A 12,863-nucleotide genomic window follows, 5' to 3' on the forward strand; every position below is an offset into this window, starting at 1 on the left:
CACAGGTCATTTTTTACAGAATTTGATTTCAAACTCCTTACCACACATTTGGGCCCCTAGAATGCCAGGGCAGTATAACTACCCCACAAGTGACCCCATTTTAGAAAGAAGAGACCCCAAGGTATTCGCTGATGGGCATAGTGAGTTCATGGAACTTTTTATTTTTTGTCACAAGTTAGTGGAATATGAGACTTTGTATGAAAAAAAAAAAAAAAAAAAAAATAAGCATTTTCCACTAACTTGTGACAAAAAATAAAAAATTCTAGGAACTCGCCATGCCCCTCACGGAATACCTTGGGGTGTCTTCTTTCCAAAATGGGGTCACTTGTGGGGTAGTTATACTGCCCTGGCATTTTCCAGGGGCCCTAATGTGTGGTAAGTAGGTAAATGACCTGTGAAATCCTAAAGGTGCTCTTTGGAATATGGGCCCCTTTGCCCACCTAGGCTGCAAAAAAGTGTCACACATGTGGTATCGCCGTATTCAGGAGAAGTTGGGGAATGTGTTTTGGGGTGTCATTTTACATATACCCTTGCTGGGTGAGAGAAATATCTTGGCAAAAGACAACTTTTCCCATTTTTTTATACAAAGTTGGCATTTGACCAAGATATTTCTCTCACCCAGCATGGGTATATGTAAAATGACACCCCAAAACACATTCCCCAACTTCTCCTGAGTACGGCGATACCAGATGTGTGACACTTTTTTGCAGCCTAGATGCGCAAAGGTGCCCAAATTCCTTTTAGGAGGGCATTTTTAGACATTTGGATACCAGACTTCTTCTCACGCTTTGGGGCCCCTAGAATGCCAGGGCAGTATAAATACCCCACATGTGACCCCATTTTGGAAAGAAGACACCCCAAGGTATTCAATGAGGGGCATGGCGAGTTCATAGAAATTTTTTTTTTTTTGGCACAAGTTAGCGGAAATTGATATTTTTAATTTTTTTCTCACAAAGTCTCCCGTTCCGCTAACTTGGGACAAAAATTTCAATCTTTCATGGACTCAATATGCCCCTCACGGAATACCTGGGGGTGTCTTCTTTCCGAAATGGGGTCACATGTGGGGTATTTATACTGCCCTGGCATTCTAGGGGCCCTAAAGCGTGAGAAGAAGTCTGGAATATAAATGTCTAAAAAATTTTACGCATTTGGATTCCGTGAGGGGTATGGTGAGTTCATGTGAGATTTTATTTTTTGACACAAGTTAGTGGAATATGAGACTTTGTAAGAAAAAAAAATAAAAATTCTGCTAACTTGGGCCAAAAAAATATCTGAATGGAGCCTTACAGAGGGGTGATCAATGACAGGGGGGTGATCAATGACAGGGGGGTTGATCAATGACAGGGGGGTGATCAATGACAGGGGGGTGATCAATGACAGGGGGGTTGATCAATGACAGGGGGGTTGATCAATGACAGGGGGGTTGATCAGGGAGTCTATATGGGGTGATCACCACAGTCATTGATCACGCCCCTGTAAGGCTTCATTCAGACGTCCGGATGCGTTTTGCGGATCCGATCCATCTATCAGTGGATCCGTAAAAATCATGCGGACGTCTGAATGGAGCTTTACAGGGGGGTAATCAATGACAGGGGGGTAATCAATGACAGGGGGGTGATCAGGGAGTCTATATGGGGTGATCACCACAGTCATTGATCACGCCCCTGTAAGGCTTCATTCAGACGTCCGGATGCGTTTTGCGGATCCGATCCATCTATCAGTGCATCCGTAAAAATCATGCGGACATCTGAATGGAGCTTTACAGGGGGGTAATCAATGACAGGGGGGTGATCAGGGAGTCTATATGGGGTGATCACCACAGTCATTGATCACTCCCCTGTAAGGCTTCATTCAGACGTCCGGATGCGTTTTGCGGATCCGATCCATCTATCAGTGCATCCGTAAAAATCATGCGGACATCTGAATGGAGCTTTACAGGGGGGTAATCAATGACAGGGGGGTGATCAGGGAGTCTATATGGGGTGATCACCACAGTCATTGATCATGCCCCTGTAAGGCTTCATTCAGACGTCCGGATGCGTTTTGCGGATCGGATCCATCTATCAGTGCATCCGTAAAAATCATGCGGACATCTGAATGGAGCTTTACAGGGGGGTGATCAGGGAGTCTATATGGGGTGATCACCACAGTCATTGATCACGCCCCTGTAAGGCTTCATTCAGACGTCCGGATGCGTTTTGCGGATCCGATCTATCTATCAGTGGATCCGTAAAAATCATGCGGACATCTGAATGGAGCTTTACAGGGGGGTAATCAATGACAGGGGTGTAATCAATGACAGGGGGGGTGATCAGGGAGTCTATATGGGGTGATAACCACAGTCATTGATCACGCCCCTGTAAGGCTTCATTCAGACGTCCGGATGCGTTTTGCGGATCCGATCTATCTATCAGTGGATCCGTAAAAATCATGCGGACATCTGAATGGAGCTTTACAGGGGGGTAATCAATGACAGGGGGGTGATCAATGACAGGGGGGTGATCAGGGAGTCTATATGGGGTGATCAGGGGTGATCAGGGGCTAATAAGGGGTTAATAAGTGACGGGGGGGGGGGTGTAGTGTAGTGTAGTGGTGCTTGGTGGGACTTTACTGAGCTACCTGTGTCCTCTGGTGGTCGATCCAAACAAATGGGACCACCAGAGGACCAGGTAGCAGGTATATTAGACGCTGTTATCAAAACAGCGTCTAATATACCTGTTAGGGGTTAAAAAAAACACATCTCCAGCCTGCCAGCGAACGATCGCCGCTGGCAGGCTGGAGATCAACTCTCTTACCTTCCGTTCCTGTGAGCGCGCGCGCCTGTGTGCGCGCGTTCACAGGAAATCTCGGCCATCGCGAGATGACGCATATATGCGTGACTCTGCGCAGGGCTGCCACCTCCGGAACGCGATCCTGCGTTAGGCGGTCCGGAGGTGGTTAAAGGGGTTTTCCAAGATTTTAAAGGATAACTGTCTTTTTTTTTTTTTTTTGGAGTATTGGATTGTGGTGATTAATATCTCCTTGGTGGCCCTATTTAAACTTTTCACTGTGTATTCAATTACCCCTTAATTCAACAGTTTAGTTCCCTCTACTGCCTACTTTTACCTGTGCTTAAAATCAGGTTGCTATGCAGGTCCGTCCTCTGTGTGCCAGGGACTGTAGGTAAATGATTAAAGCCAGGTCCTCCCCAGCAGCTGATAACAGTGCCTGGGCTGTGTGCACTTCTCCCTGTCCCTGCGCTTGGCAGACGCTCCCTCACTCAGCAGAGCTGGAGAATGCAGAGTTGGAGCAGCGCAGAGCAGGGAAGGGAGATCTGCCGTCTGCTCAGTGTATAAATGAAAGCAACATGTGGTAAGAGGACCCCTTTGTGCTGCAGGAGATTAACCCTTTAGGGGGGGAGGGCTCTGGTTACTGACACTTTTGGGGGGCTATTGTTACTGGCTAGTGAGGGCAGGCGGGATTAGCCTCAGGGTGAGGGCAGTGGCGGCCATCTTAACTGAATAGTGAGATTGCAGTTTTATGCAGACTGGTTGCTAAGGGCTGAATCCTATTAAATATGGGGTAAGTCAGTCTAATAGTAACTTATTCTGGAATATCATGTTATTAGTAACTACATATATGAAAATTTAAATTGGGGTCTAAATGTGACAGTTATCCTTTAATACTGGATACTGTAGGTCATCAGTATCTGATCAATGGGGGTCCGACACCCAGGATCACCATGAGTCAGCTGTTTGAGAAGGCAGCAGCACTCTTGTGAGCGCCGCGGCCATCTCCAAGCTTTCCCTAGGCCTGTGACGTCATGTTCATCAGTCACGTGGCCTAGGCGAAGCTCTCCCCATTGAAGTGAATGGGGCGGAGTGTGATACCAAGCACAGCCGCTATACAATGTACAGCCCTGTGCTTGGTGAGCTGTGAGGAAACCATGGCTGCTGCCTTCTCAAAGAGCTGATTGGCGGGGGTCCTGGATGTATGACCCCAACCGATCAGCTACTGATGACTTAGGGTCCATTCACACGTCCGCAATTTCGTTCCGCATTTTGCGGAACGGAATTGCGGACTCATTCATTTCTATGGGGCAGCACGATGTGCTGCCCGGACACGGAATTACGGATTCGCACTTCCGGGTCCGCACTTCCGTTCTGCAAAAGAATAGAACATGTCCTATTCTTGTCTGCAATTGTGGACAAGAACAGGCATATTCTATTAGTGCCGGCAATGTGCGGTCCGCAAAATGCGGAACGCACATTGCCGCTGCCCGTGTTTTGCGGATCCGTGAAACACGTTGCCGACGTGTGAATGGAGCCTAATCCTGAGGATAGGTTATAAGTAGTAAAATCTCAGAAAACCCTTTTAACTTTGTCTACATGATTTTGGACAGCTCCTTTGGAAAATGAAAAAAGGAATCTGATTGGTTGCCAGTGTGATAAATGACCCCAACTGTCTTTTATTCATTATAATTACTGCCTGCTGGTGTTTAATCCGTATAGTAATGTGCACATCCACCTACTGCGGTGGTAGCTCATGCTCAGTTCTATCCTTCAACTGCGCCCAACCATATCCATTGTTAGAAGCTGTGGCAGGTACAGGTAGAGAGCTGTAGCAGAAAGGACGCGCCCCAAGTTGTTAGCCTGGGAAAAAAAAAATCTAGCAGAGCAATGAATGGGGAGATCTCTGGATCCATGTGGGGTACAGGGCTGGTTCTAGCTTTGTACAATTGTACCATGTACTATTTGATGTCTGATTTTCATTTACATCAATCATAGCAAAACCCCTTTAAAGGGAATGTATCTCTTATAATGTATTTACAAATGAAAACCAGATAGTTCCACATTCCTTTTTTTAATCTGTTGTTATTTTCTAATTGTACATTCTTTTTATTCTTTATTCTGTGCATGTTTATGGGGGTAGCCATCTTGCCTGAGCTGCTGTTAGCAGTATTCAGAGATATGCTTTACAGCAGCCCCATAGACCACTGGAACCTGTAGTCTGGAGATGACTTATTGACATCTATGGGAGAGTATTGTAGACATGCCCTGTGACCTCTGCAGAGGTGATTGTGCAGGGAGGGGGAGGAACAAGTGACCATCACCTGTTGTGAGTGGTGGCATCCTGTTTTATCTAGATCAGGGATACAACTCCCACCCTGCCCTGCTGTAGGCTGTCCAGGCATGCTGGGAGTTGTAGTTTTGCAGCAGCTGGAGGGCAGCAGGTTGGGCATACCTGATCTATATATAGGTGTTATTTGTCACTGTAAGGCCCCTTTCACACTAAAGATCCGGATTGGGTCCGGATGCGTTTAGGGTGCATTCAGGAAAACTCACACCTTTTCGCAAGCAATTGCAGTCAGTTTTCTCTGCGATTGCGTTCAGTTGTTCAGTTTTTATTGCGCAGGTGAAATGCACATTGATGCGTTTTTCACGCGCGTGATAAAAAACTGAATGTTTACTAACAACATCTCTCAGCAACCATCCGTGGAAAACGCATCACATTCTCTCTTGCTTGCGGATGCTTGCGTTTTTCACGCAGCCTTATTCACTTCTATGGGGCCTGCGTTGCGTGAAAAAACGCTGAATATAGAACATGCTGCGATTTTCACGCAACGCACAAGTGATGCGCGAAAAACAACGCTCATGTACACAGACGCATTGAAATGAATGGGTCCGGATTCGGTGCGGGCGCAAGGCGTTCGCATCACGCATTGCACCCGCGCGGAAAACTCGCTTGTGTAAAAGGGGCCTAATTCCGCCTGTGATAATGAGATGACTGCTGAGAACTGATCTGTACGCCCAGGAATTGTCAGCCTATTATGACGCTCAGTGGCCAGAATAAAAACGCCAAGAATCCAGGACTGTTCTATATAGATAGACGTGTAAAATAAAAAAATAAAAATCCTAAGTATTTATAAAGAATATATTTCACAAAAGCTCATTTAAACACCCAGGTCGTTTGCCGATGACCTATTCCCTTTAAGTGAGAACACTTGGAATTTGGTGTACTTTACACAATGGTAAGGAATCTTTATCCAGCGTCTTAAAAGCATTTTAATACTCGCTTTTGAAAACAAAAGATGTCATTTTAAAGAAAGACCGTTCAATTCTCTCTTAAAGCCCCACAACCTCTATTTTCCCCAGATGCCGCAAGTTTTCCGACAGGCAGAAATTAACACAGGCGCAGACATGTCAAGAAGAATCTATCATCCGGCAACAATCTTCATGGGCCGCCAAATGTCAGCCAACTTGAGCATTGAACATTGCCTTACACGGAGGAAATCTCCCCAGCCCACAAAGAGCTTTTCTATTTCTGACCCACATTCAGCCAGACAGGCAGCAATAAACAGCAAGGTGACAGACAGCTGTGTAGTGCCGGCTAATAGTGATACTCAGTGCTTAAATAAGCCTGACAAAATAGATGGGGAGACATCATCCTTCCAGATTAGTCCAAAAATGCCGGTCACATCCATCGCTTCTTCTGAGGACGCGAGAACACACCGCGCCGAGATCGACAAGACTCAAAGTGGTAGGAAACATTTAGTTGAAAGCAGGCAATCTGCACAACTTAGCTCACAGACTCTGAAAAGATTAAGTCCAGAGAACAGAACAGGGGATTTACGGAATGACAGCCCAGGCGGCAAGGTGGAAGATGCATTGATGTATGAAAGGCTGGTTCCTAATGAAGAGAGATTTACACACGCGAGCCCCTCTGGATCTCCCCCTGATGCCTCTGATTACATAAATAACCAAACATCAGATAACCGCAGCGCCGGTGGAAATCTGTCAGGTAGGATGCCTTTACTTCTAGATTTATTTCTCCTTTTTATCCTACATTATTTTTGCCTTTTTCTTTGATGTGTTCTTTATTGTCCTTGGTCTTGCTGCAGGTAATCTTCTGAGCGAAAGTGAATCAGCAGACGCCTTCATAGTTGCGCTTAAATAAGGTTCTTTCCTAAAGTCTGTAGAGTTAGTATATTGGGTATTCATGTGATATTTGAGATATTTGTGATCGTTTTTGCCTTTTTTATTTTTTTTATCCCCTTTCACAAAACTTTGATCAGTCTAGCGCAGAAACTTACCGTCTCCTATTCTATAGACCGAAACTGCGTCTTCTGAGTTGAGTCATTTGTGAATATATCCTGACTAGCAGAGTTGTTCCTGCCTGAAGGAGGAGTAATCCAGAGCTAGGGATGTGCAGCCCTGAGGAGATCCGATTCCTTGCAGTTGCCCCTGGAGGTCTTACTACACTATAGACTGAGGTCTCAGGTGGCTTATAGTTGGTTTATGGATGGTGGCATGTTCCCTACATTATGTATATCACAGATGATACAATTCCTTATTATACTACCCTGTGGTTATCTACGGATACGTGCCATAGGAATTTTTTTTTTTTTTAGATAATAGCATGAACATTGCTCATAAAGAGACCTTCAACTAGTTCAGAAGACATGGGGGGGGGGGGGTTTATCATGAGGAGAATATCTGAAGTCAGTTTTCATTTATTCTGCGTTTGCGTACTCTGCGCCAAATTTCATCCAACACTTGGGTCTACAAATGCTACTCCAGTTTCTGAACTACCTCCCTTATTGGAGTGACTTTTGGATTATTTTTTTTTGCAACTTTTTAACACAGTTCCTTCCAGTCATAAATTGGGAGTGAACTCATTGACATGGCTAATCACACCCACTTTCCAACCTACTTTTTGAAACTGGAGCGAGTGGTGAAAAAAAAAAAAGTCACAAAAATGTTGTGCAAGTGACACAAGACAGAATTCTGGAGTTTAGGGAATGATTAATCCTCCCCCGCCCCCATTGGGTGGCATTGTCTTACTACAGGGCGAAGTTTGGTGTATTTCCTCTTCAGTGCACAGTAAAAATGAATATGTCCCCATGTTAAGATTTGTATTTAATGTCTTGATTTGGTCTCCACAATTAAATTTCAAACCTTTTCACATTAGAAATAAACATTAATAAGGAAGGTGCACTACTGTGGATGCAAACAAACAAGTCTGACTTAACCCTCAAACTGGTGTCAAAATTGAGAATTTAGCCAATATATCCTTATCTGAAGGAAAGGCTTGAGCCCGAGCACCACGCCAAGGTATCACTACTGTGGATGCAAACAAACAAGTCTGACTTAACCCTCAAACTGGTGTCAAAATTGAGAATTTAGCCAATATATCCTTATCTGAAGGAAAGACTTGAGCCCGAGCACCACGCCAAGGTATCTCAAGTAGCTCAGGACCGAACGCTAACCTACCTGTGCCGTCTTTTCACATTAGGCCAACCTCACTTTCCATCTATACATTTTTGTTGCTCCCTCACTTTCTTCCCTGGCCCTGGAGTTCCTACTATGTTATCCCCAAGCCCGTCAGTCCTGTCCCCTCTTCAAGTGAGCCCATCTGACATCACTTCCTGTGGAAGGATCTGCGAGCTTCTCATTGGGGCGTTCTGCTAAGTGAGGACTGAATGCAATTCTCCAACACTTGAAGCTCACATCCGTATTTTGACCAAAGCCACATTTAGGAGGCTTTGGAGCTTTGTTGTATTGACTCATATAGACAGCAACCAGTTTTTTGTGTGTTATGATGTATGGAGTATCTGAGGACCAGAATTTTAAAGCTATAGCCAAAAAGATAAATGTGTCTCCAGCTTTATATGCAATGATTTGCAATTACCCACTACACTTTTGCTAACTTTTATCGAGCTGAGGGAATCCAAAAGGGAAGTCCCGGCGAAATATATGGTAATCTCATGTCCCCTCTCCATAGTCTATAGCCTGCACTTTATAACCTTAGTCAACTTGCAGGATAACAGGCTGAACTGGATGGACAGGTGTCTTTTTTTTCAGCCTTATAAACCATGTTACTATGTATTATACTAAATACATCCAATGCATCGCTCCTCAATATATGATCTAAGGCAGTGTTCATATCACATTAGGAGCCCCATGTTGGAAGTATACCATTGGTAGGATCGCCCGGCATGTACCTCCAGTGGAAGACAGAGACGTATCCCAATGTTTAGGCTGATAGGATTCCCTGGTTTTAAAAAAAAAAAGACTTTTTGGAGAAGATTTATCAAAGACCGGTGTTTCACTGCTGGGGGGTGCTACTAATTAATGGTGAGTTGTAGGCCTTGTAATAAATTAGGCGCATCTTCTCACAGTCCGTGCGCCAAACTACGGCAGCTCTCTTTATTCATGTAAGAAAATTGCAGTTAATGAAGATAAATTCTTTCTTTTTTCTGGCCATATCCTTGCGCCTTTTCTGAAAGTGGAGATGGCGGCCTAAAAAAGGCCACTTGCAGCAACATTTTGTTGCAGTGGCTTTTAAAAGGGCACAAACACTGTGTTTACGACTTTTTTCCATCAGAAAACTTGTGCAAGGAGATGATAAATCTCCTCCTTAACTCTATACCTTTGTGTGGAATGGTGTAGTCTACTGGACTATTTCATACCAGAAAAAAGGTATACTATTGTATGCCGGCCCAGCAGAGGACAAAAGGACACTCTTTTGGTGTCCGTTGGGTGGACACGTTTATCATACACTGGGAAAAGCTCTCAGTTTGTATGTGCCAAACATAGGGCGCTATTGTGATGTGAAGAGTGCCAGCCTAGTCCATAACAACCAATCAGATTGTAGCATTCATTTTTCCGGAACATGTTTAATAATGAAATAATGGCTCAGTCATGGATGACTCCATGGATACAAGCAAGGTGGTGTGTGAGCTTTGTCCAACTGTAGTTTGTTTTATTCAGCTTTTCCTCCAGCCTCAGAAAACGACGACAGTGATGTTCTTGACAGCAGCAGTGACCTCACAGTGTCCATCACTGAATCAGAAGATATGTGCGCTGCTGATCTTCTGGACGCCATTGACTGGAAAAAAGATCCACTGGAACCACAAGCCAAAAATGAACAGGAGGAGAAAAGTGTGTCCAACAAGAAGCTCCCAAACAGCAAGATCGCAAGTTCCCCAGAACATATATCATATGAGGATTCTTCATCGATCTCTGCAATTAGCCTGTAAGTCTAAGAAAATTGTTACTTAACTCTATCACAGGGGTACTTGAGCACTTTTTGTAAAGGTCCTCATACCTTTGTCTGGCATTGGATGAAGGTCTGAGTGGAAAAAATGTAAGGAAGGAGAACACAAGTGGCAGGTAGCACGCTGCGGCAATTTTATTTTTTCTTTACGATAAGCCATGCATCTAATCCCGCCCAATCCCCTTTGTGCCCCTAACTAATGGTGTTGCCTTACTGCCTTCCCACACCAATGATGCCCTGTAGAGCCTTGTAGACAGTAATGATGCTGCTTAGTGACCCCCTGACAGTAATGATGCCACGTGCCCCCCACACAGTATTAGTTAGCCCTACATTTTCTGATGCTCCTAAGTACCCTTTCTCATAGTAGAATGTCCCCTCACAGCAGGATGATCCCTAAGTGCTCCCCACAAAGTATGGCATGTAGTATGTGATGATCTCTTTCTAACAAAGCTAGAACCAGCCCTGTACCTCACATGTATCCAGAGATTTCCCCATTCTTTGCCCCAATTGTTCTGCTAGATTGTTTTCAGGCTGACAGCTCAGGGAGTGTGTCCTTCTGCTGTGGCTCTTTCCCTGTAACTGCCACAGCTTCTAACAGAAGATGTGGCAGGTGACAGTTGAAGATTGAAACTGAGCACGTGCGACCAACTCAATGAGTTGGACAGGAAATAAGAGAGCGAACAAACAGCAGGTGGCGCTATACAGATACATTTTTGAATAGCTCATTGGCTATACTAAACTTTTAATTACATGCAGTTATAAAAGTATTCAGATCCAGTTTCTGGTTTGAAAAAGGTATAATATTTTTTGTTGCTCCCCATACAGTATGAGACCCCCTTAAGTGCCCCCCCACACAGAGTGATGCTCCTTTAAGTGCCTTCCACCATAATGTGATGCCCCTTATTGATTCCAATTTAAATACTCACCTACCCCAAGTTCCAATAAAACATTCTGTGATTACAGCAGCCTCTGCAGTGTTGGGAAGCAGACAATCTGCTGTGTGAGAGGGTTGTGATCAACAGACAGTTCTAGGGGAGAAGTGGCAAGAGTAATGGGATCTTAGCAGGCTTGTAGAAGCATCTACTCTAATGTGTCACATGGCAGACAATGACAGCAACTTCCTGCAAACGCTGCTGTAATTCACGTCAGGGGGAGCAGTGCTGCAGTAACTACACAATGGACAGAGCTGTGTAGTTTCTGTGACACTGGAGCTATTGCGGAACAGCTAATCGGCGGGGATGTTAGACCCCCGCCGATCTGATATTCAAGGCCTAGCCTAAGGATAGGCCATCAAAATCATATAAAGTATTAAAAAGGTAACCCAGTCTGATACTGTCAGCACTATTTGATCAGTGTCAGACTGTGCTGGGACATGGCCCATTGACAAGGAGAGTGGTAAAGCCAAGTTGTTGATCTACTCAGTCATTTCCAAGAGGAGTAACAGAGAAACGGCTCAATAGAGAAGAATGGACACTCTCGATTTGTTATTTTATTGGGAATAAAAGTAGTTAGTAAAGCAAATATGTAAGGGGAGCCGACCGATCCTCTGTTATGTCTGCCTAAAGGATCCTTCTGAGCCAAACTTACACCATGTCTAATACGGGTTGTGACCCAGGAATTCTCTCTTTGGTGTCATTCTGTATGTCGTGCACTGCTCCAGCAGGCCCTGTCTAATTCTTGCCTGGAGTGCTTCTTTAACTGACCGACATCCTAACTTTGTTGAGCACTTTACTTGCAGCCAGGAGATTACCCATTAGGCCACTTCACATTTGCGTTTTTCACGAACGCACGCTATCTGCATTTTCCATGGAGAGTACACGTACCCATTGACTTCAATGTGTTAGTTTACACATCGGCAGAGACATGCGCTACTTTGGTCTGTGATGCGGACCAAACACGCCCATTGAAGTCCATGAAAAACATATGGCATCCGTGTTCTCTCATTGTTTCACGGACCATTGGTAGGAGATCTTCTGGAAATTAATTTTCAGCTGAGCAGTCTGTGGAATACGGATGATACACGGAGGGCAAAAACCAGACACGCAACTTAACACGGATCCTTCAAAGACATCTTCACGGATTAAGTACTTTATGGGAGAGATTAGTTTGTGCCTGAAAAGTGGCATCAAAAAGTCGCAAACTGCAAGGGCTTTTCTCACTTCAGCAAATGGCATTTATCATGTAGAGAAAGTGAATACAAGGCACTTACTAATGTACTGTGATTGTCCATATTGTCTCCTTTGCTGACTACATACATTTTTCCATCACAGTATACACTGCTCGTTTCCATGGTCACGACCACCTGCAATCCAGCAGTAGTGGTCGTGCTTGCATACTATAGGAAAAATCGCCAACCACTATAGTGGCCCAGACCGTATAGTGCTTTCACACTGTAGAAAAAAGTGCTGGACTATGTACACTCCCGCGGTCCTGGCCACCAGAGAGGTTGGCGCCTTTTGCTATATTATGCAAGCACGACCACTTGAAACGAGCAGTGTGTATTGTGATGGAGATATGAATCCAGCCAGCAAAGGAGACACTATGGACAATCACAATACATTAGTAGGTGGTTTGTATTAACTTTCTCTACATAATAAATGCCATTTGCTGAAGTGAGACAACACCTTTAAATGTGACACCAATTTTAGGTGGGACGCCACCAGGCACTGGTTCGCTGAAAATAACTTTCGCATAGCTGTGTATACACATACATCGAATCTGGAATGCTGCATATATATTCTTTTAAACCTGTCACAATTTAGATCTTTGTACTAACTTTTTACTAATTTTAATCAACTGAATCCATCTCAGACTATTGACTATAT

The 12,863-nt window shown here is 44.5% G+C and overlaps 1 protein-coding gene across 1 annotated transcript in view; it reads left to right on the forward strand.

Annotated features, from left to right (window-relative positions):
* Positions 1-12,863, forward strand: part of KIZ (kizuna centrosomal protein) — a 179,712-nt gene that overhangs the window by 42,789 nt on the left and 124,060 nt on the right. Inside the window, exons 4-5 of the mRNA XM_040429697.1 lie at positions 6,135-6,780; positions 9,753-10,017. Of these exons, the coding sequence (XP_040285631.1) occupies positions 6,135-6,780; positions 9,753-10,017 (911 nt within the window). The remainder of the gene's footprint in view (positions 1-6,134; positions 6,781-9,752; positions 10,018-12,863) is intronic.

This window comes from Bufo bufo, chromosome 4, assembly GCF_905171765.1.
Source record: "Bufo bufo chromosome 4, aBufBuf1.1, whole genome shotgun sequence".
Taxonomy (NCBI): domain Eukaryota; kingdom Metazoa; phylum Chordata; class Amphibia; order Anura; family Bufonidae; genus Bufo; species Bufo bufo.